The sequence below is a fragment of the Scophthalmus maximus genome, chromosome 14 (genome assembly GCF_022379125.1).
Source record: "Scophthalmus maximus strain ysfricsl-2021 chromosome 14, ASM2237912v1, whole genome shotgun sequence".
NCBI lineage: Eukaryota > Metazoa > Chordata > Actinopteri > Pleuronectiformes > Scophthalmidae > Scophthalmus > Scophthalmus maximus.
In genome coordinates this window covers 10525265-10550108 of record NC_061528.1, presented here as the reverse complement: position 1 = coordinate 10550108, position 24844 = coordinate 10525265, and the positions used below count along the sequence as shown (strand labels likewise).

The 24844-nt window shown below is 41.7% G+C and overlaps 2 protein-coding genes and 2 long non-coding RNA genes across 6 annotated transcripts in view; 2 read left to right on the top strand and 2 right to left on the bottom strand.

Annotated features, from left to right (window-relative positions):
- Nucleotides 1-428: 428 nt before the first annotated feature.
- LOC118283045 lies at nt 429-13710 on the bottom strand. Its single transcript, XR_004784418.2, has 2 exons — nt 13450-13710; nt 429-4349 (listed from the first exon to the last, which is right to left on the bottom strand). It is a non-coding gene; the product is annotated as an uncharacterized LOC118283045 (long non-coding RNA).
- dlx1a (distal-less homeobox 1a) lies at nt 8319-11041 on the top strand. Its single transcript, XM_035604686.2, has 3 exons — nt 8319-9038; nt 9320-9519; nt 9761-11041. Exons 1-3 carry the CDS (start codon nt 8330-8332, stop codon nt 10010-10012), a joined length of 1161 nt encoding a protein of 386 aa, XP_035460579.2. The 5' UTR covers nt 8319-8329; the 3' UTR covers nt 10013-11041.
- A 2081-nt stretch (nt 13711-15791) lies between the features above and the next one.
- The window catches only part of dlx2a (distal-less homeobox 2a), a 27449-nt gene continuing 18396 nt past the window's right edge, over nt 15792-24844 (bottom strand). For 2 of the 3 annotated variants that reach the window (XM_035604687.2, XM_035604689.2), the window contains exons 4-6: nt 17500-17731; nt 16991-17175; nt 15792-16842 (exon numbers count right to left, since the gene is read on the bottom strand). In XM_035604687.2, coding sequence (XP_035460580.1) covers nt 16516-16842; nt 16991-17175; nt 17500-17731 — 744 coding nt within the window. In that variant the 3' untranslated portion in view covers nt 15792-16515. Of the gene's footprint in view, nt 16843-16990; nt 17176-17499; nt 18399-24844 lie in introns of those variants that run through there. The other variant, XM_035604688.2, reaches the window with a different exon arrangement.
- On the top strand, nt 16533-23987 carry LOC118283046. The gene is made up of 3 exons (XR_004784419.1): nt 16533-16670; nt 21100-21150; nt 22715-23987. It is a non-coding gene; the product is annotated as an uncharacterized LOC118283046 (long non-coding RNA).

Sequence of the window (24844 nt, the reverse complement as noted above, 5' to 3'; positions counted from 1 at the left end):
GCATCAAAATCCACTTGAAGCTTATAGGATGGATGAGCAACTAACGCAAAAGCAAGTAACTTTAGTTATGGGTGACGGAACTCGACGTTGACTCTGTTCTGCATTGTGAACAGAGAGCAGAACAACAGTAAAGTTAAATGTGTCCCAGTGTATCAGTGGCAGCTCTTAGAAAAGCAGATAAATAGGGCCTTTCATTTTGTTATGTTCGCCATAATTCCACTCATAACGTTTGTGCTGCGTGGAAATTATTTTTCCATATAGTTTTAAATCAGAGAACGCCATCTCAGATCCCTTGTCCACCTTTCATTATTATTGATATGGTTAGTTGTAATGATGTCATATTTTTGAGATATCGAGGGGAAGACGTTGTATGTCAAGGGTGTTCGAAGGGGAGGGTCTTACTTTATTAAAAAAATATTTTTGCCATGACCACTACACATTTTGGCTTTAATCAGGCCAGATATTGCAGAATATTAGAACCAATGTAAAAAAACATGTATTTAAATAACCAAAAATCACAGTTTAACATGAGGACAACACAACACACACAGAGCAGCATGTACACATAAATACAGTCTGTGAAAAAATAACCATAGTTACACTTTTTAGGTTTTCACGAGAGACAATATTAACTGACACTGTGCCACTTTTCATTAAAGAAAAAAACCTCCTTTGTGTTTAAAAAATAAAAATAAATTATTTTTCTTGACTTTCCAACATCCATTCTCTAATATCTCAAAATAATACTTGATTGATTATTGGTCAAATTAGTTTAACCATTAAAAACAAACAGTACATTATTAAGCAAAGACGGTGTAGTTCTATTTAAACTGTTGTATGTTAGTGGATCGATAACTATTAAATACGGTGTCTTTCACCTGCCTCGTGTCTGTATGTGTAAGGGATGTGCGTTAATGTGATGATCGGTGCTGTTGCTGCTGTAACACTGCAATAAAAGTAACCCATCCTATCCAATCGACACCGAATCACACAAGAAAAGTGAATTTATTTAAAGCCAAATTTATGGCAAAAAGTGAACTGTTGCATCTTGAACTTTACATCTGTGTAATGTTCAGCTTCTAAATTATCGCTGTTATTTAAAATGACAATAGACTGAGTTGTAGCCAGGTACCTCTCTGAATAAATATAATGAATCATGAATCTGGGATGAGAAAAGTCCCTCCCCTAAAAGTCCAATCATACTCCCTTCAGTAAAAAGAAAAAGTTCATGGCCCCCCCCCCCTAAAAAAAATGTCATACTGTTCCTTAGCACTAAGAAAAAAAAAGTTTAAAAATGATTTCATGCTCAAAAATATCACAACAGCCGCAGCTTCAAACACAAGAGATTTGCAAAGCCTGTTTGGTTCTGTGTCAAAGTGACCAAACAGCAAAAAAAAATATTGAGCCGGATTTCAATGGGAAACTAAATGAAAACAGTAAATGAAAGAGCCTGCGAGAAGCAACACAAACAGTCTCACAGTCCATACATATCCTCAATGTGTGATCACATGATTATAGTTTTGTTGTATTTTTCTGCTCCCGGACCATTACTGGAGGGCCGTGACAACTTGAAAACATTTCTGGAGGCTGTCAGGAAGTGCACAGTGGGGTGTGTGTGTGTGTGTGTGTGTGTGTGTGTGTGTGTGTGTCTTGCTCACTGTTGGCTGGTGGTGGGACCAAGCTGCTTCTCCATGTTACAGGAGGAACAATCAGGTAGGACCAGGGGGTCTCTGGCTTTCTTGGCCTGTAACACACAAGGCTGCTCAATGGGATGGAAGTTTTGGGGGGAGAGGAGGGGGGTGAAACTGATACATGGTGTGTGACAAGAGACTCACCAATTGAGTATGATACAAGAATTTTTGTAATGTTGCTCGGCTGGTGAAGAAGCCAGATTGCAGTGGCCGTTGAGGGTCAGCGGTCATATACATGTGGGATGTTTGTGCACTAAAGCGCTTTTTTAGGGGGAAGCGGTTGTGGTATGGAACTATTTGTAGACCAGTGCTGAAAGTTTTAATGATATTATTCCTAAAACACTGGGAAACAGAGCATGAAGCTCTCCTACAGGACAAGAGTTCATTTGCTTCCTTGCAGATGATGGACACTTCCTCATATACAATGAATTTCTGTGCCCACAACACTTGAATTTATAGCCTCGTTCCCACCTGACAGAGAGCGGCTCCTTTCTCTTTTTTGTTCACAGAGAGGGAAGAAATGTTTAATCCAACACCCACTGTGAAAGGAAAAAGTAATGCATATCTCACTATCTCGCCTGTCGCCCACCGAGACGAAATTGAAATTTTAATGCATTTGAGAGGTTTTTTTCCCTCGAATGGAGAAGCTGATAGACACGGGCATGTCATATTTGCAGTATGAACCAGAACATCCATGGTTTAATGCACTCTGCAATACTACCAACTCCAACTCCTTTGGAACAAAACACGCTCTCGAACATAAAGGAAAAAGGCAAAGAACAAAATTATTCCTCGGGCTTTCTATCAAGCTTCTGCATTCATGGCAAAGTCTAAAGGGCATGTCAGTCCTCCTGCCTCTGAGAGAGGTAATTATCCTTTTCCTGTCAGGGAACAACAAATGATAGCCAACTATGGGGGTGCATTTTCAGGAGCTGAAATTTGTCAATAGGAAGGAGAAGGAGGTTTAATTTTCTGGCAGCTGTGGATCGACTCTTATCTTTTTTCTTTTCTTTTTTACAATGGTCATTCGCTGCATGTTTCTTTTTTTCCCCCACACGAGCATGCATTGGTTTGTTTATGTCTGTGAGCTTCTGAGGGTGTATCTGTGTGCCCCTGCCTTAACATACCTATTTATAGTCCTGCACTTTCTTACAGTCACCTCTTTTTTTTCTGTTGTGACCATTTCACAGATTATATATTGTCCAAGTAATTTCCCTTTCAGCGTCTGTGTTTTTTACCTTTCAGAGAAAGCTGTGAATGGAGGGAAAATTATCACAATTACTCATATAATTGAGCCGTCTTTGTAGCAAGTGCAGCTTCAGTAGCCCTTTTTTTCCATCAGCCAAAATGGTTTCATTATATGGGTTTTTCATATTCCCTGACACAGGGCTCCGCTGAGGGCCTGGCGCGTGGATGAGATGCAGGATGAACAGAGCGAATCATTAAGGTCACAGTGGGAATAATTATCCCAGCTATGGAAAGAGCATCTACAGCCTTTTTTTCTCCCCCGGCACAAATGCAATGTCCACGGCTTTTAGTCACAAAGAACTTTGTTACAAATTGAGCTTCCACCTTCTACTTATACAAAGAAGAGAGGGGGAGAGCAAGACTTGTATCAACATGACAATTTTCCATCATTAAGACTAATGACAGGCACAGACTGTGGGGATCAAGGGGAGCACAATAAAGAGAGGCGCATTCAGGTGTTGGCTGAGTGCTGACCTCCTTCCTGTCTTTGTTGGAGACTTAACTCTTAACAAAAACTAAAAAAAAGGGGTTTTCAGACTAAAGGCGCAGTGGCAGCTGAACGTCAAGCAGTCCGGCTCTCCAAATTTGCATGTTCTCCATTCGCAGGGAAATGAATTCAATTAGTCCGACATGTAAAGATGTGTAATCAGTCGTTGTTTTGGTGTCGGTGAGATAATTCCCCGCCTAACAGTTCAAAGATTTTTACTCCCACAATCCAGCTCTCTCACATCCAAACCATCAGTTTATTTAATTTTCATTTTCTTTCAGAGTGATTTTCTGATTTCGCGGCCAGATCTTCACTTAACAGGTGGGATTCTGTAACATGTGGCAAGTGTGAAGCCTCGATGTAACACTAGTTTCTTTTACAGTTTAGCTGAATTAAGTAAAAGCCATATTTTTCCAGGTCCCTTCTCCCCAGCCTTCACTCAGGTAATTGGTCATTTTGCAGCCAATTTCAGGAAGGTTGGATGCTTGCTGCCATGGCCTGACCCCTGCTGCTGCCGTAATGGGGACAGCATTTCTACCAGTTCGCTGGGGGCTTTTCCACACTGTGACCCCGAGCTTTCTGAGGAGAGAGCTGCTCTGAACACTGGAAGAAGGAAAGAAAGGAGTTGAAATATGACTTCTCCACCCTGCAATGACCAGCATTAAGTCTCACGTGTTAATTATCCTTCTTTCTATTCACAGAAGTTTTTTGCAGTTAGAGATGTCATGTGCAGGGAACCACAGAGTTACTTCATGGGCTAATTTTTCATAAATCTTCTGCTTCTGCATGAAGAAAAACAATGATATAAAAAAAAGAAGCAGACAGAATCTTTAGAGCAACAAGTCCAGTTTGAAGTCCGAGGACCGTTTGATCAGTTCATCTCCAACGGATGTGATGCAGTTTCCTGGCAGGGTCACCGGTGTCTAAAAACAAACAAAACAAACATTACTTTGCTGCATAAATCCACACCCTTTCATTATTTCATTATTCAATAGTTACAGAAAACATTCTACATATTTTTGTAGATGTTGTTTGATGTTGAAACAAGGACTTTATTCTACTTTTTGTGTAGAATTAGCATAATCTGAGATCCTAAATGATATGGTATATTATATATCTACCTAAATGAAAGACTGTCCCCCCAACACAAAAAATTGAAACAACATTTCAAGCTGATATCACTCCCAAACTGACTGACTGACTGACTGACTGACTGACTGGACTTTTATTTAAATGAATAACAACTTTATTACTTTTTATTGAGGTTTATTAATAATAATCACTTGAGAAAGATTTTCTTTTTAATTGAGTAAAAATGTATGATTGGAATCTGAAGAAATAGAAATTATTACTTGTAAATCTGATTATCACACAAACACACACTTGCCAATAAGTTTTTTTTTAAATACATAACATTATTGTGTATTTTATGAAACAAATGGAAAAAAAAACCCAACAACTTCACAAATTGTCTGTTTTTCCTTGTCGCTTCCCCTGGCCCTTATGATAATGCAATCAATTAACCAGTCTAACAATTTCCTTTCTCAGATATTATGGTCCATACTTTGTTTACACATAACTCGGTAAACAAAATCAATTCACATTTTGATGCCACGCTGCACACGAAAATAGACGCTGAATCGAGTTAATTGTGGTGAATCTAGTTCGCGTTCATTGACGCTGCAAATTACAGGATGGCAGCGAGCAGCAGAACCAGACAGGAAGCAGAACAAAAGGCAATTTCACTTGTTTGATCCAGTGCCTTTAAAACCGTGAGACACAACCTTCAGTGGGACACCTCTGTTGGAAGTCACTGAGGTGATGTGTTAATAGTGCCCATAATGGTGCAGATGAGAAAGGATGAGCTTCTATATTAATGTTTTAAAAAAATCATAGTGGGGGGGGAATCATTTATTTAGTTTATGTAGTTTTATTTAGACAGCGAATCAAAGACAATTTCTTTAAATGTAATTTTTTTTTTTAAAAAGGGGGGGAAATATATATTTTCTCCCAGTTAGAGTATTTTGATTAAAATCACCTGAAATGGCCAAATAACATCAGAAATTACATAAAGGCCTGAATAACATATAGGCTACAAGTGCTCGTTTTAAATAGCAGCACGTCTTCTCCGTGAGGAAGGGAAATAAGACCAAAAAACAAAACAAAAAATTCACAGTTCATTATGACAATAATTAATCATTAATCACATGCAGCGTGTATGTGCAGGGAGCCTTCACACAATGTGCAGGATACACACTGCACCGCGGTCCGGATCATATTTGGGGAGCAGTTAAAATGTGGGTTGGCATGGTTGGGGGGGGGGGCTTTCTGTCACCGGACCGAAAAAAAAGTCTGTGACATCTTGGCCCGTTCAATCCCCCCCAAACCCCCCACCCCGCCCTTCTGCATGCACTAACCCTCAGGTGAAGAGCAGCAGGTGTTAAAACACCCTCAGCCACAGAGCTACTCACTCCTAATGAGACCTGCCTCCGCGCTCCATCCATCCATCCATCCATCCATCCGTCCATCCATCCATCCGTCCATTCATCCATCCATCCATCCATCTGTCCATCCGTCCGTCCGTCCATCCATCCATCCGTCCATCCATCCGTCCATCCATCCATCCATCCATCCTTCCGTCCATCCGTCCGTCCATCCATCCATCCATCCATCCATCCGTCCATCCATCCATCCTTCCGTCCATCCGTCCGTCCATCCGTGCACGGGGGAATATACTTTTAGTGTGTGGCCAGTTCGAGCCCCGCTGCAGGAGCGCGGACCTGCCGTGGCCCCTGTGCGCTGCCCTCCTGCCTCCTGTCACATTCCTGGTAAATGTCATCACGAGCCTCTATAATGACACGGGGGCCTGAGAAACACCCTGAAATAAATATCTAATCCTTTAGTTTTGTTAAAATGAATGATTTTGAAAAAAAAGAAGAAAATAAAGGTGTCAATAAAAATTATGAAAATAGCAGCCACACATTATTTACTTCAACAAAAAGCCTCAAATTAATTAGTGGTGTGTTCTTGCGGTGTTATTTTACATTTGCCTGCAAATCCTGCCTCTCCTCTCTAAATGGCTTTGCTCACTGCCGCGTTTCAGTTTGTAGATACTATAATCGTGGGAAAAATAATGACAGTTATCAGTCGCACCCACCAAGTACCCATAAAAATCCGTCCTCTGTTCTGGAAGATGATAATTATTGGTTGTACTACCATTATCATTGTCGTTGTTGATAGGGGAAATCTTGAAGCGTTTTTCGAAAGTAATTCCAGAGGAATCACTTCAAATTGGCCCATTTCAAAGGGGACAAGGGACCAGCTTTCGTTAAAGCCCAATATTTCACAGAAATCTTTAAATCCAGGCATCCGCCGCCGCCTGGCACACCGTGGCACACGCGCCCTGATGTCAGAGCCCGGTTTTTTGGGGGGATATCACATTTTGCAACTTGCTATTTCTTGCTTTTGGGATCAATTATGTCATTACACTGATAATCGCAGTGGCGGAATGTAACTGCCTTTAATTATTTGGGATTCAGGTGGAGATGGGGGGACCGCGGATGGAGCAGCACGGCTGCGCTCCTGCTCGGCACGTTCACCAGAAGAAGAGGAGCAGCAGCAGCCTGCGAATGAATCCTAATAATATGAGGAGCTGCTGGACACTTTCTCTTTCTTCTTCTTCTTCTACGATCATCCGCCAAACGCATCAACCCGTGGAGCCTCCCTGACCCCGGATGGCGCGGATTTATCTTTTTTTCTATCCCATCACATGAATTTAGTTTTTTTTTAAGTAAGTGGACAAACATTGTTTTTTTTGTTTTTTTTGCTGCTGATTCAAATGAAGATATTGTTTTATAGTCTGGGTTAACCTGCCGCATGCAGCAGTGATCCTGCCTGAGCTTTTGGGGTTGTGGGGGTCTGAAGAATTGCAGCTCATGAAAAATGTCTCCTGTTCCGTCAGTCGTCAGGTCAATTAAATCAAATGTCCACGGGTAATTATTCTTGTTCGGATGTGGGAGGCATGGCCCCCCTACCCACCCCCACCCCCTCACTTAGATCCACGCTAATCAAAGGTGCCAGTGTTTAACAAAACCGGGACCATTAAATGATCGCAGACAGAAGAAGGTGCGTAAAGTTGCTCGGAGGCGTTTGAACGTGATAAGGAAAATATAAGCCCACGTGCAGTCCAGGCATGCTTTTGTTGGTACCATATTTTGTCATGAAATGATCCATTATTAATATGGAGTTAGGTGCCTTAAAATATTTAAACAGTCTGTTTATGATCATTTTAATTTAATGACACGTTGATAAATTAAGGCTTAATGGCCAAGCAGTTAATTGAAATATATATTTTAAAGGCTTTCTGCGCTTCTATGTTTCCAAGGTGTTGAATATACATTTATACCTGAACCGGTAAACCACATCTGACATGAGAGCAAACTGTTTTACCATCACACGGCTGCCAGGTGGAGCCGAGAGCTCTGGCCTCTGTGGAAGTGTTAAATACATGACTAATCACACACCTACTTATGAAAATTAAACGCCAGTGTTATGTTAATACACCTTTTCCTCCTGATACAGAGGTAAAGGAGCTTTAATCAGAAGAGCTTTATTAATCAAACCGCATGGCCTGCAGGCAGGGCAGCTTTAACGAGGCTGGAAATATTATTTAACTTTATTAAATGACGTTTAGACGAGAGGAGAGAAAAAATGACAAACGGCAGCTTTCAACGCGACATGACAGACCCGGTTTTACCATATTGTTTGAGACGTGTTTAAATAAATGACCACGTTTGATTAAATATTGCAATTTTTGTACAGTGCTGAGAAAAACGTGCATCAGAAAATATGTTATCACCTCATAACATACAATAATATTATTTTGCGTCAAAAGGTCTTGTAAATGTCTGCGTTTTTAATAATAAATAATAATGATAAATATAATATAATAATAATAATAGTGAATCTTGACATGGCAGAGGAAATCAGAGGTTTTGTGCGTTTCCTTGACTTTATGAGCTTCTTCGGACCCAGCCCCAGCGTCGCCAATCGGCTTCCCTCTTGGAAGGAGTGGACCAATCAGCGACCGTCTTCGATGAATATTCATGAGTCCGAGATTCAAACCTTTGAGCGAGTTTGTCTTGGTCCACAGCATCACACCAAGGACTTTTCACAGGGACAAACTGCATTTTCTTATGAATGGAAAGAGAAAAAATCAGTTCGGCTTAAATTGGGACTCATCCTGCACCGAGATCACAGAAGGAAAACAACAAAAGCGAGACAGGGGGAACCGCCAGAAGAGATGACAATGACTACAATTCCAGAAGGTCTTAATAGCCCTTCCTCAGGAAAAGCCGTTTTCATGGAGTTCGGACCCCCGAGTCAACAAATGTCGCCTTCCTCCATGTCGCACGGACACTATCCCATGCACTGTTTACATTCCGCAGGTCATACCCAGCACGACAGCTACAGTCCGGGCTCCTCGTTCCCCAGATCGCTGGGTTATCCATACGTGAACTCCGTCGGCAGCCATTCCACCAGTCCATATCTGAGCACAGTGCAGCCCTACCAAAACAGCTCGGCGCTCGCGCAGACACGGTTAGAGGACACGGGTAAGTTGTGCGGCAGCTGCGTCTATGCATGTCAAATATTGAACTTTACGCGCACGGCACGGCCGTCTCTTCGACACAGTCCCCACGGAATCGACCTAGACGACGGAATTAGGCTCGGTAATTATTTATTGCGTAACGCTATAAACAATGTATGCAATTAAGGGTAATTATACCTAAAGTACAGCGCCGGAGTATTCATTGCTGCGCAACACCGTTGGCTACAACTGCCTCCTCAAATATTTTCCCTCCTCTCTCTTCTTCCCTTCTTCTTCTCCCCTCAGCGCCAGAAACGGAGAAAAACACGGTGGTCGAAGGCGGAGAAGTTCGGTTCAACGGGAAGGGGAAAAAGATTAGAAAACCAAGGACTATCTATTCCAGTTTACAACTTCAAGCTCTGAACAGGAGATTTCAACAGACTCAATACTTGGCGCTACCGGAGAGAGCTGAGCTCGCGGCGTCGCTGGGTCTCACCCAGACACAGGCAAGTCCACAAGGAGCTTCACTCAGCTGGAACACACACCTTTTCCCACAACATTCACAGCCATATTATTATCATTTTAAAGCTACGGATAATTTGTATATATGTATTTCTCGAACTTGACTTTGATTGCGTGCGTAAACCCATGCGTAATTCTTTTTTTTAAAACCGCCTCTTCTGTCTATTCTTTAACTTATATCCAAGCATCTAACCCTGCTCGTCTCCACTCCCTGTATCTCCCCAGGTGAAGATCTGGTTTCAGAACAAGCGGTCCAAATTCAAGAAACTGATGAAGCAGGGCGGCGGCACGATCGACGCCAACGCATTGGCCACTGGCCGTGGACTTTCGAGCGGCTCTCCCTCGGTGGCACCGGTGTGGAGCTCGCCGACCACCGTGAAGACGTCGGTGGGCACTACCGGATCTTACATTCCCAGCTACACCTCATGGTATCCAACCACACACCAAGAGTCTATGCAACAGTCACAGCTCATGTGAACACGGACCTCAGCCCTCTACTCTGCTCGAGGCTCGTGTGTCAGGAAGGGGACGGGGACGGGGGTGACTGATAATGCGCAACACCGAACCCCGGAATTCGCTGCCGCATGCCGCCGACTGACACCGTGGCCTCCTCATACCGGATGACGGCAAGCAGTGAGGACGAAGAAGAAGGAGAAGAAAGGAGCTGAGAGACTGAATAGGCACCCAAATGCGCCCAGGGGGCAACAAGGCCCTGACAGTCAGCGGAAATCGTAGACAAATGGATTTTTTTTGGGGGGGGGCTGCTGTTTATCACCTTTGTTTTTGTTTTTTTATCATATCTGTGTGAGTTATTCTATTGTTGAGCATGTTAATATGAAACCGCGTGTTTGTTTATACGCCACACTTTGGGCCCATTGGGACCTCAAAATCAATATGCACCCACAAAGTTAAGGGTGAATTAGGCCATATAGAAGTGTAATAACAATTTATTAATCCAACCATCCGACCATCGCGCTACAGGAGCGCATTCAGTCACAGAGCTTCGTCGTTCAAAGCCTCAACTTGCTACTATGTTGTTTATATGTGTTTGTTATTTAAGTTAAATTATTCAGGCTAGTTTTTCTTTTCTTATTCATGTCAGTCTGTGTTCATCCAGTGAGTGTGTTTGAAATAACAACAGTGTGTTGTTAATGCTGCACTAATGCAAGCAGAGCTTTCCTATGCCCCGATGTTATGTGAAAAAATGAAAACGGCCTGACGATTTGCTGCTTTAGAAAAAAAAAAATATCCCGAGGGGTTGAGCGGCTCATGTGTCACTGTATTTTGTACATAATTTCTCAGATTTTTTTCTTTTTGTGCTGTATACTGGATACGCTGTGAAACAGGGTTTTAGGCTTTCTGTATTTGTCGAGATGTGTTTTTTTTTGTCTAAAATAGAAAATATTTAGTTTTGTATTGATCACTTTAATTTATTGATCTGTTTCCGAAGATTGTGTACAGAATGTGCAAAAGTTTCAAAAGCAGTAAAATAATGATTTAAATTATGCCCATGAAAGGTGTCTGATTCAGTCCACCAGCGTGGTGCGGGTCTAATGCGAGCTGACACAAAGCAGTATCATGTTGGTCGTTTTGTTGCAGGCAGCGTGTGTGTGTGTGTGTGTGTGTGTGTCGTTTAGATTTATGGTTATGTTTAGCACTTAGCCTACAAGGGGTTGTGCTGCTGTTGCCGCTGCTGCTGGTTACTGGTTGCAGATGTTGTCAAACCTCTGGAGTGACCTATAAGAATTATAGAAATCTAAAGTTGCAAAAAAATCAACTCCAAGCAATCTACACGTAAATATCCCAACATGTGGTCCAGATACAGTTGAAACATTATAAGTTTGAATGAAGGTTTCTTTGATTAGAAGCCACAGTGTATCGATCCTATCTGGCCTATATATCCCACTCGTGTTGTTGTGATGTAACCTGGCGGTGCGGTGCGGGAGACCTGGATCCATTTGAAAAAAAGGTCTCTTACTTCTTTTCAACTTTCCCTCCAGCCAACGAGATAATCTTCCCGCTATTTGTCTTTGACAAACCCGATTTTTTTTTGTCCGCAGTGAATGTGGAGAGATCAATTGAGTGTGTTAAGTGAATAATTGCGCAAGAGGCAGGTGCTGCAAAAAAAAAAAAAAAAAAAAGACTGGATGAGCACGCGGGCCACGGGGCGGATCGGATGGAGATCAGTGAAAGTGAAAAGTTCAAAGGCCTTCTGGTTTGGGACACACTTTATTAGTCGTTTAGCAATGAGCCTTTTCATTTGTTAAAACTGTTTGGTTAGATATTCATTTTAAGAAAATATTGTTCTAATGATAACCACAATGTTTTAATTTATTTTATTGTAAGACAATTGTATTATTTTATTCTAAGACAATTGTATTATTTGATTCTAAGACAATTTTATTATTTTATCCTAAGACAATACCTACAAAAATACAATCACCAGTCGATTCAAACAACACTTTCAAAAATACTTATATCAAATTATAAATAATGACAAAATATAAAATAAAATAAAAATTAGGACTGAAATTATAAATAAAAAAAAAATAGTCACGATACAAACTACATTTTTTCCCCTGACATTTTACAGTTTGACTGAGAAACGAAGAATAATCAATTGCAAACGCGCGGCTCCTCCTGCTGCCAGATCTACATGAATGTATAAATGTTTTGCATTTCTATTGACACATCTGATGCAGTTCTTTAACGCTCTTGTAACAGCTACACCATCACCTCACATTCTTTTATTTTGTATTTGTTCCATGTTTCATTTCGTAGACATGTTTTAAGGAGTAAATCTATAATCTCAGGATGTATTATCATCATGATTATTACAATATGTAACAGCACTAAAGTAAAAGTAAAAAGCTTTGCTCTTACATCAACCTACACTCTCCTTTGTTATTCTAACACAAAACGCACAACATATAGGCGACAGTACTTTGTGGACAAGCTCACATCTACAATAGGCCCGTGTCTATATCTCGACAGCATTAAATAGAAGAAAAAAAGAAAAAAAGAATATGAATTGTGCTGTAGCTGCTGCAGCGAACATAAATATGCCTACCTAGCCCTAGAAAGGCGCAGCTGCACATCCAAGAGGGTCAGTGTTATTTCGCTGTATTCTCCTCTTGATTATACGAGCTGAGCCCATCAAACCCAGCATAATTACAGTAATTTCGCCCTTATTTATTCTAATGCAGTTTCCTATCTCTGAGGTAATTATGAGCAATTTTTTTTTTCGCATGGCGGATCCTTTTTTTCCTTCTTTTGCTCGCGTTGACAAAGGAGATAGTGCTCTGAAAGAAATGTGCTGCTGCCGTTAAAAAAAGAAAAAGGAAAAAAAATATAGCGAAATAGGTGAGCTGCCATTTCGTCACTGTTCCCCGAGACTTAGCCTACAAGGCTGGCAAATTGCTTGCAGGTGTACATCACCGAGTTATCAATGCGAAGAGGCTTCAGAATTAGCAAGGCACAAAGCAGGAGGAATGAAAGCAGCGACCGAATTAAAGAACAACTTGTGTGTGTGTGTGTGTGTGTGTCTCCTTCCTTATACATCTCCTCTCGGTGTGTGACCTGCTTTCTGAGAAGAGAAGCTCCTTGGTTGCACGTTACATACACTGCAGACTTTTCCCTTTCCCTTAACAGTTATGCTGCAGAAAGTAGGTTTCACTACTAATAAACTAGCATGTGAAATGGTTTCAGATCATCGAATAATCAGCAACATTCACCGATCTGAATAAGAATGAGGAAAAAGAAAAAGTAAACACATGCTATGGCGAGGAGAATCCGCGTTTCCAGTTTTTTTTGTTGTTGTTTTTTTTCTCCTAACACCCGACTCCCATATGCATTCAGGCGTCACGCCACTTCCAGTTATAAAATATGTAAGAGATAAGCGTTTAAATGCTCACCCTTCAGCCTGGGATGTTGAAGAGGCCACGCAGCAGCAGCTCCCCGCGTGGAGGCGGATGAGCCGCAGCATCCTGCAGCACAGACACGCGAGCAGCGCCCAGATCCAGCCAAATGTGTCCCATGTGTCGGTCTAAGCTTATAGCAGCCGAGTTCAGAAAATGACTGAAAATGTCTGCTTTATTTCCCCCTCTTTATAGCCGATGGGGGGGCAAAAATGTAGATTATTAGCATAAATGTTTACTCCTCATTACGCTGATGACATTGTGCACTCGAGATCTTGGTAATCTTTGGGGGGAAATTATGAGTAATTTTTTAAAATTTAAAGCAGCAGTTACCATGCAATTCAGGCTAATTCCGCGTAGGCTCCCACACGGATATAATTATCGTCGAGTCAAGATGTGAGGCTAAAAACTATGCATTGATATTCCCATTTATTATGTACATACAACTTTGACAATGTTGACGCACGGAATTGCGGGAAATTGTCTTGTGTAAAAAAAAAAAAAGAAGAAAAAAAAGCAATCGCATCCCATATTAGGCCATCTCAAATTGCGAAGAATTATATAGTAATTGCAGGCTTTCAGATTTGAAAGCCAGAATGCTCAAACCGGAGCAAATGTGGATGAAATTACTGATCCGGGGATAAATTAGGAGGGGTATGGCATTTACAAGTTGCGCCTATAAAATGCAAAAAGTATAAAAACCATGCACAGCAGCAGATCCATGGTGACTCAAGTCACGTGGGGCAACAGCAAACAACAAGACATGCACTTGTAGTCATTGTCCTAAAGGTGGATATCGATTCAACAATATTTTACTGAACTATCCGTTCTGATTGCTTCACAACTAGTGCACAAGGTACATGCATGGTAGTGAATGGTCTAATGGAGAAAACCAGCTCAAATCGTGTCATCATTTCAGTCTGTGGTGCAGTGATCGTGCAGGCCCGCCATCGTGCATTCGCACTCTCTGTGCAATAACGTTAGAGACAATATATAGAGGTCCATTCAAACGGAGTATAGGCCTGTGCACATGTCGTGTCGGGGCAGGGCACAGAGCTGCTGCATGCCAAGGATGTGACGCTGTCAGCCCCGGGGAGGAGGCTCCATCATGGAGATACAGCAACCGCTGAGAAGTTACGGTCCTAATTGTGTACAAGGAAACGATCCCACTTCATGGCCCGTGGTGGTTTGAAGGGAAGAAGACTGACAGACACGATCATGAATGAGATCTGTATCTCTCTATCTGTCTCTATCCACCAACGTATTAAATAACTGCTCAATTAAAATACATTTGGTTTTCCTGGCTGCACTAAATTACTTTATTACTTTTTTTTTTCTGGACGTGCGCCTGCGTTTTTCCATGTAGCCCTCGGGCCCTCGGAGCCACATAAATAGTAATGTAGGTCAACGTGCTCGTCTTCGCGGATCAGAGACTCGACGTGAGAGACGTGAGACATGTTTCCATGATGCTGTGGTGTAGCTGCGGGCCGTGTTGGACCAAGTTCCCCCTCTCCCCTGCTCTCGTGTTAGGCTGACTTCATAGAACGTCTGGAAAGCGACTCCCTGACTCCAGAGAGTCTGAGGATCCTGTGCTGGTTCATGCCCACCCTCATCTTCCCCTGGGCCTCTGCCCGCCTGTTAGCCTCGGCTCGGCTCGGCTCGGCTAATAACCCCAAATGTAACCCCAGACAGTTGATGGATTATCTTATGCTTGTCCGAACACACTCGTGTAATTACAAACAACAAATTATTACTTAAAAAAATGGCCTTTAATCGGTGTAAACCTTCTTTTTTTTTACGCCTAGCTTAGAGTCGTGGCTAACTTCGCTTGCAAGCTAGTTCTCGGTGGTTGCTAAGCAACTCAAAAGACAGCTAGCTTAACATGCTATAGGCTATTGATTTTGTTATTTGCTATTTCAACGATCTTCTGTAAACCACCACCTAAAATACGTGTAAATTATGATGTGCTAAATACCTGCAGCATGTTTGTTTTTGCTAGCCATTAAAAGATGGAGGAGTTTCATTTAACTGGTTAAATTTGTAAAATTTGTAATATTAAAGTGACACCAATATGACTTCAATGAGCCATTTGATGCCATCAAATCATGCAGCACTCATCAAGCATTGCATTTATGCTTTAAAAAAATCACATGCATAAATTGCTGAGTAAAAAGGGTATAATAATAAAAAAATAGTCCCTGCAGCCATAGGCCTATATTTGTTATTGGGACAAGTGCAGAGGAGATATGAAAGCAAATCCTCCTCAGTCATACAATGCCATTAATGCACGTGCACAGAAAACATTTTGTAATTCAAAAGAAGGATTCATGAGATGTATATGCACAGAAAACATTTTTTTTATTTAAATAACTTCTGGTCATATATGGAACACTGCTAAAATAAATAAGACAAAAATACATTTAAGTGTGGTACAGGTAACTCAAGAGGGTGGGACAATCAGTAGCTTACGGTGATGAATGGATTTGCACCAATAGCCTTTTAAAAAAAAAATCAGTGTCATAAAAAAAAAAGCTGTCGTAAATTATTTACATACGTGGATTCATACACTTACACTTAAATATATTCAAATCAACTAATGACACGAGGAATGGATACAAGGTAAGCTGTGCTTTTTTTTTTGTCTCACAACAAAATGAGGTCATGTTGAAAAAGGCACGATACAGTTCACTTGTGCTACATCTGTGACAGGTTGTCCTGCGATTCAGGTTTTATTTTTGCAGGAATGGCGAAAAAGTGACGTCCGCGTAAAAGTGGGCTTGGCGCCCTGGCTGTGATTGCTTTGGGTAATAGTGGTTCATTCATCCCTCGACATACACATAATAAATAAATACAAAAATAACTGTAGAAATCTCGGTCTACCGTTTGCCAGCGCGAAAACTGGCAAGGTCCACGAACCTGCCTGCATGGCTCCATTCCTAGATGCGTAAAGTTCGCATTGCGCACACGCTAGATCTGTAAAATGAAGGTATTGGCATTTAGTCTTTTTTTCACCAGTATTATCCGATTTAAACCAGATGTTTCTTTTTGTTTTTTTTTTAAATTTCAGAATATCGTCCCAGCGCTTATGGCGGAGTTGTGGTGCATGTGCTGGACCAGGGGAGGCTGCAGATGCGTCGTAGAGTTCGTGGTTGAGTACCAGGAGTAGTTTGCCAAAAACGACGAGGACGCACTCGTGCTGGGAGGGCTGCTGCTCTGAGGTAAACTGGAGTTGACACTGTTCATTCTTTGAGTCTGTGGAAAGTCCCAGGCAGTAGTTGGCGGAGACGTGCAAGGGGGGGATTCACTGGAAGCGACGAGCTCAGGGGGCAGTTCTCCACTCTTCCACAACTTCTTGAACTTGGAGCGACGGTTTTGGAACCAGATTTTGACCTGAAAAAGGAAAGAGATATCAGCATAAAAATGATAACCGATAATTTGCCCATTCAAATTCACATTTTAACAGTTTTGATGCAGTTTCATATCAGACATAAAATGAACATTTGACAGAGTATGACCCCGCGTCTCAAATGTACATCACCTGTGTTTGCGTAAGGCCCAGCGAGGCGGCCAGCTCGGCCCGTTCGGGTAAAGCCAAATACTGCGTCTTTTGAAACCTCCGTTGAAGTGCAGCCAGTTGGAAGCTGGAATAGATGGTCCGCGGTTTCCTGACCTTCTTTGGTTTTCCATTAACCATCCGGATCTCCGGCTCACTCTCTTCTTTCTCTGAAGGAACATTCAAATGGAATCGATGTTATGCATGAAACATGTCAGTGTCACAGACAGAGACAGTTATGCATTTTCAAGTCCACAACTACTATACTAATTTATTGTAACAACATTTAATATTATTGTGTAGAGATCAAATTATAGAATTCATGTAAATTAACTGAACATTCATTATTCCTATTTTAAAACATTTTTGATTTCATCCTGCAGTAATTCGCAACTTGCTCCGCAGAAATTCCATGCCATGAGCCAATTTAAGAAATTTGGTCTCAAACAAAAAGCATGCATGATGCATTAAAATCAATCTGAGAGCTTCCTCACCTGTGTCGGCTGGAGTAGGAGACGAGCTGGGGCCATAGGAGCTGTATGCACCGTAGGATGAGTTGAAACCAAGGTCGTAGGATTTGGCGTTGTACGGCACGGTGCTCGCGGCGCCGCCGTGGTACTGGTAGGAGCCGAGTTGGCCAAAGGGAGAGCCCGCGCAGTGGCCGGGCTGCTGGCTGTTGTAGTAGCTGCTGTCCGTCGCCGTGGATACCGGCAGAGTCGGGGACTCCTGCGATTTGTGCAAACTGTGGTAATTGCTTGAGGTAATCTGGTTCGAATGCATATCGGTATTTAAGCTCTCAAAAACCCCGGTCATTTTTCGTGGTTGAAGTGGAGCAGTCTCTGTAAAACCCTAAGCGCCCAACAACACACTACAACAAAAACAAAAAAAAACAATGATTGCAGAAGTGCAAGTTAAAACACGACTCGAATCGTGGACTGAGGACCGCTCTTCTTGAATCAAAGCGCATTCCCTTGTAAACTGTGGCAACAACAAAAAAAGAAAGAATCAGCGGAAGGTGTGTCCCTCTGTCAGTGGCCTGTGATTATCTGCTCCAGTCGGCGGTGGGAGCGCATTTATGAGCGAGTGAGAGGGAGAGAGCTACTGTGTCTGAGGCAACCAATGGGCAGGGGCCGCACCACTGACTACTCCCCACCGCGTCCACCCTCCATTATTTGTCCAGGTCTGCCTGCCTGCCTGCAGAGAGTTTCCATCTGAGCGTCTCCAAAGAATCAGAGAAGAAGGCACCGTGACCAAAGACCTGCAGGCCCAACAGGTCCGACCTCGATCCAGTGACACACGCGGAGTAATTCATCCCTCTGCGCAATCATGCATACCCGATCAAATATGACTTCAGCATGTGGACATATGTAATACACATCAGCAAATTAGTTTTCAATGGCTCTGTGGTTTTGTGGCTGCCATTTTTCCTTTTGAATTTTACGCTTGTCAGCGTGGCAAATTTATATCAGTTTTAAAGTGCGTGGAACCACAAGGCCTTCGTGAAGCTACATCTGATTCAGAATTAGTCTCAAAAAGTCAGAAAAATTGTGTGACGCGAACAGAACGAGGCAGAACCGCACAGGGAGTTCGGTTAGTGAGGATCCAAGGGTGTGGATGCAGAGTCAAACCCTGGGGATGAGACTGGAGGTTGCGTTAGGTGACTCGATGAGAAGGCTACAGCGCCTCCAGGTGTTGGGAATCGGACTTGCAGACCTTTATTTCACACTTTTCACTGTATTTAATTTTTTTCTGCAATCGGTGCATAAGAGCAGGTAGGACGAACCGTTGTGGCAAATAGCTTCCTTCGAATCACCACGTGGAGAGGTTTAACAGAAGTGTGTTTTATCACCGCAACTGCAAAGTGTTGGTCGTTTCACGTTTTGTCAGAGATGCTGGGGTTCGTGCGTCCATCACCACAAGGTGGCAGCATAGTTCCTTTTATTAACACGGCACAGACGTACTCAGTTTATTGTAATGCCACAGAGCACCACTTGGCACCTCAGCAATGTCATTAATATATACTATATAATTGATTTTCAGTCTGTCAGCTGAATCTTGAAGATGAATGATGCTGATCTCTCATTCTCACTTTCTACAAAACAACACACTTACATCTACAGAAATCACTAGTCCTAAATCGACACCCAGAATAAAATTCTATATTAGAACCTTCCCAAAGCTTCGACAAATAATCGTCTTGCTATGTGTTGACAGGCTGTTGTACCAGGTAATGTAAAACCCCCATCTTGGTGGCTAGAAGTACCACATCTCTTATTAAATTTGTATATAACTACACTCACATTCAATACAATGGGACCTTACTCCTTTCAAGCAAATACACAAACAAGTTGATGGAATCTCTCTCATTGGGGAACTTAAGTGAGTTAGCTACAACAAGCTGGGACTCTCCCAAGAGGCAGACTGAATGTTGTGGTCAGAAACAAAGCAGCGGAGCTATCGTGACCTAAGCTTTACTAACAAGTTGTAATCTTACAACTGCCATGATACAACTATTTAGTGTCCATTAGTGGACCATCCTTGTCATGCAATGTGATCCATGTCATGTTCCACGATTAGTCACTTTTTATATTTTGCTTGTTTTGTCAGGCATGATGAGTTTTCTCTGGCTGCTGCACAGCAGGGCCCCTAGAACCAGTACAGTACTGACTGCCCATTGTTTTTCTGAAAAGCGAGCAATCCTCTCCCACCATGGGCCGTCGGGTCTTTATGTCACTGCTCATTAGTGGAGCATTGTCTCTGCATTCAGATGCCCGGCAGAAATTCTGCTGCCGGAGTCACGTAGTCGAAGTTAACAATGGAAGTCATGCAAGTAATTATCTTCTCTAATCAGGATTCTTGTCGTCCGAGGTTCAGTTCATGTGGCTGTTTGACGGCTGGTGAAGAATAAGAATATCAGAAGAATATTTTTTGATATTGGTCAGAGAGGAATTCACGTCATATGATGAACATCAACCGATGTGCCAAGGCTCTCATAACAACACAGACAGTATTACTGTAGGCTAATTTTCTTGCTGCGTTATGCTCAAGGTTTCCTGTTGTCATGGCGGTCATGTCCAGTTAGTTGATTATAGTTTTAATTTTTAATGTTAATGTTTTTACACTCTGTTGCAGTGTAAGAGCAGCTGGTTTCATAATCATCAGTGCTCAGAGACATGGAAATGATGCCAAATGACAGGACACAGATGTAAGGAGCCTTTATCATGCATTCCAAATGACCATGTACACAGCAACTTAGCCTGAATCATGTGTACATATTCAATATCTATCCTTTCAGTTCCTATCGTCTCATCTTTGTTTGCTGTGAGAAAAAAAACACACAAACAAGGACAAAGCTAAAATGCCCTGTCGTTAATATAATTATTTCTCTTTGTTTTTATGCTATTTAAATTGTTAATTGTTAAATTGTTTTTATGCTATTTAAACAACCACCCATTATTTAACTTTTCATGAATGCCATGGAAGTTGCCTCGCATTATTAAAGAAGATGTAAAACTGACACTTGCACATAATCAGTTTTGGATTGAGCACAGAATTCAAAATGTTAATCCCTCATGTAATGAAATTTCCATAACCTTTTAAAAGATTAACCGTTGGCCTCAGGGTTAACGTAATAACGTATTTTCTTGTTCGTCTTTTGTAATCTAAACAAAAAGAATATTATTTTGTGTTTTCATTAAGAAAATTCACAGTGAGTTATAACAACATAGTGTTATGTTCACATATTCAATGAGAAGTTTGCAAACAGACCAAAGAAAGAAGAAAGTAAACAACACCTGAGATTAGAGACTTCTCTTGTTATGTACAGTATATATGGTCTGTATAATTATACTGTTCCCTATTTCAAGCAACACTTAATTACAGCCTATACACCGCTGCCATAAGAAAGGTTGCGAGGAGAAAACATGCTCACAAAATGTCACTATACCGACTGATATTGACATTTTGTCTTGACGAATGCAAAGTGCACAAAACAGGAAGTTACAATGAAAAATGACAACCCTGACAACCCTTTGTGGCAGTATTGATCTCTTACCTGCCGTTATCTTGTTTATATATTTTTCTTTTTGTTGCAGAATCTCAAAAGACAAACAACAGCCAACATCTTTCCGATGAAACACCATGAGGTGAGAGTTGAGAATCATTAAATCAAAGTCAGGGCTCAATAGAGTAGAAGAAATCAACCTTGCACTCCATGACCACAGTGTGTCTACTGTCTGTTTATGCTGGCAATGACTCAGTACAAAACTTATGGCAACTGGCAGTAAAAGAAGACAGGCAGACGGTGGAACAGATGTTACACCGAATATTAACCTATCTATGAAGCAACTCGCTGCAATTAGTTTCAGGACATAGTCTGAAATCCTAAATTAACAAGAAATGATGTCAATTATAGTGTATGTGCAGAAACATGATAATGATTATGATGTTTTGATGTTCTCTGCAGGAAAATTGACAGACTTTGTCACAGTGCATACACTACAAATTCACAGTCCTCAAAGATTTAATGCAAATCCTATTCTTGTTCGCTCCTGTTCTGCATGTGTGGCCAGATGGAAGGAGTACACTGGTCCCAAATTTCAAATATCATATGTTCATAAATTTGATATCATTATATTCAAGGATATCTTAAGTACAACTTAAGTTGTTTGAATTTCATACAACTCAAGGCCTACCATTTTTTTTTAATAAACATAAAATTTTTAAATATACCTTTAGAAATAATATGTCAATGTTTTAACCTGGGTATAGAGCAGATGTGAGATGTTTTTTTATTATGTACTGTACTGTGGGTCAACAGGTGCAGTAATGGTCGTGCTGTGTTTAGCGCAGGCAGGTTTCTGGCTCAGTAGAGTGATTAGGCTGTCGGTGGATTCTCTTCCCTGATTTCCTGCTGGGTCTATTGGAGCATTCATCACCTTGGCAACTCACCCTTTTAGTCAAATCACATGAAGTTTTTCAGCTTTTGGCTTAAAAGTTGAAAAGGTTTTTAGAGCAAACCAATGTACCGGTGGGTGGTTTATTCGCTCTTCCCTTGTTTGACACAGAGTCCGTAAATAAAAACTTCTGCAGTGTCTGTATACATTCACCTCGTGCACTTCTTGCAAAACATGGAAATGATCTACTAACTGTTTCTTGACCTCTCACTTGGAAAGGTTGAGCCGGGCTCCGGACACGAGCTGGAGTTGAAGTTGGAAACCTTCAGCCGGGTGTTCATGATTGAGCATGTGTTTCCTAAGAATTAGTCACGGCGGCTTTTCCCCTGATGAGAAGTTATTTTTATCAACAAAGGCTTTAATGGCGAGTGCTGCTAGACAATAACAATTGGAAGGAAGTTTTCAGTTTGGTGCTCGTAACAGATGTAAGGTTAATGTTTGATGCTCCACAATGGGCCCGATCTGTGTTAAAGATCACCGTACTGGGTGATTTTTATGTTTTCAGTTGGAGCATTGCATTGGCTAATGAGTTGAGAAAGTTCTAAAGCTTCATCTGCTCATAAAAAAAAAAAAACATTAAACCAATAACTAAATAATTTGAAACCTAAAATGATACGTGGTTCTTCATGAAAATCCGAAAGTCCCATTTTAATTTAAAATCCTGTTCTACTGTATAACATAAATGCCATGATATGATAACAGGTCCCATAGGCCTTTTTTTCTACTAAAACAAAAATGATTTTGCACTTTGCAGGCCCAATAAAGGAATCCCCAGAATTCCCTGTGTCATCTGCACGGCCCGCCTGAGAAAGAATTCAGAGGGGTCTGCGAGGTCCCCGCTCCCTTCATTGTTGATTCAGCGGCACACCCCCCACCCAGGACCCATAAATGGATGAGGTCCTTTGTGCGAGGGGAGTGGAGCAGATTTACTGCGGATGGTCTCTCTACAAAGGGCCACGCCACTGTCACAACAGGACCGGGATCAGCTGCTCACCGCTTTCACACAGTATGATTTAACGCCGTGCTAAACACGGCCACTGATGCAGACACAGCCTATCCAGCCACTCAGCATCCATGCACCTCAATGTGAAAACAGTGAGAGCTTGAGAAGATGATCAGATAAGATGACAGACATTCATTTTAGTTTTACCATGGTGCTTTAGGTTCACAAGTCCAAAATTTACCAATATATAAATCATACATCTCTTTAGTTATCAGTTAGACTGATAACGACATTTGATCTGTGGTCATCAATATGGCTTATTTTCTGGGCAATAAAATTAGAAGACTTGTTTTTAATGTTTTAACACTCGCACTCATGCTCATTTAGCTTCGCCACATGTACATTTTGAGCACGCTTCATTGCCTCTCTGATAACTTGTGGGTTTGGTTTCCTCTGACAGCGCTTCCCTTGTGGCTCACTGTCCAGCTTCAACAAGTTCTGCGTGAAGGTGGCAAATTGGTGAAATCCGACCATCAACTTCAACTGACGACATGTAATTTTATTTGTCGGGGGAAATTTGTTTTGCAGCAAGACATACACATAAACCAGAGGACACAAAACAACACAGCACAGGACGCTCATGTCAAAACACTTGTGCTACTGCTCTCAGCATCTCTCTCAAGAATGGCGTGAGTTGTCTAGATTTCAAAACAGACAAAAATCCATCAGCCTGAAATGTAATCAATGTTACAATCTTTTATAAATGCCATTAGAAATCTGATTGGACCTACATTGAGGTGTTAAAAAAAGTCTTATTTTTAAAGTAAACAGCATCCACTGCTTGCACTGCATTGTTGTCATCATTATGGTTTCATGCCCTGGCACATTAGCAAATTGCTTATGCCAACTGCGCATTTTGGACATGTTTCCTCGCCTCTCTAATAACTCTTGGGTTTGGTTTCCGCCACCAGTCTCTGTTATGGTGACTGTGAAATTTAAGGAGCTGGCCCTTCTGTCCGAACAGGCTTTGAGTTTCAGACCTCCCAAAACCATGATCCGTGATTCAACACATACACGGGACATATGCCTCTCTGACCAAACCTGCATGGACACCAACAGTATGAAATGAAAAGATTTAACTTGGGTAGTGTGGAGATACCTGCAATTATGTTTATTTGCAACTATAAAACAATGATTAGAAGAACCTCTTTACAAATGTGGCGTAGGTGGTAAGGTGGTTATTTCCACATTTCTTAAACTTCAGAATCATGTTGAATTCTCAGATTAAGAGAGTTAACGCATTGACTTCTTCCAATGATCAAACCAGTCCAGTGAAGGTAGCATTTGAAACAGGCTCAAATTCCCTACCCACAAGTGAAACTTAATATCCTCACCGCTGATTTTACTGGGGGGCCAAACAGACCTTTTCTCAAGTCAGTGTTCGCACAAAAGTGCAGCTAATCTGTGGAGAAAGGCCTCGTCACCTGCAGGGGTCCACCTGTTCGACCTGCAACGTCTCTCCAGTTTCCCCGTTCCCACTGACCCGAGACAATACGAGGCCGGGCAGGTTCACCTCCTCTCTCAGCTCATGTTACGTGGCCGCCCAGGGCAGAAGTGGACATGAAAGTGCTGTTTACGTGGCTGATTGAGCTTGGGTAAAGGCAGTCACACACCTTTTCACTCACAAGGACGCGCACACAAGCAAGCGACTTAACCTCTTTCCATTATTTAGCATGAACTGATTTATCCGAGACCTGCTCCGTGTCGCAGCATCGCTCTAACTTGACAAAAGTCTCACAGAGCCGATTTACAGTTTTGCAAGCACACGCTGATGAAATTACATAGGTGTTTTTTCTCTGTTTCTGTAAAACATATAGATGTGCTGCTTATTATCTTAGGGTATATGTGCCATAGTAATTAGTGTCAAATTAATATTGAATA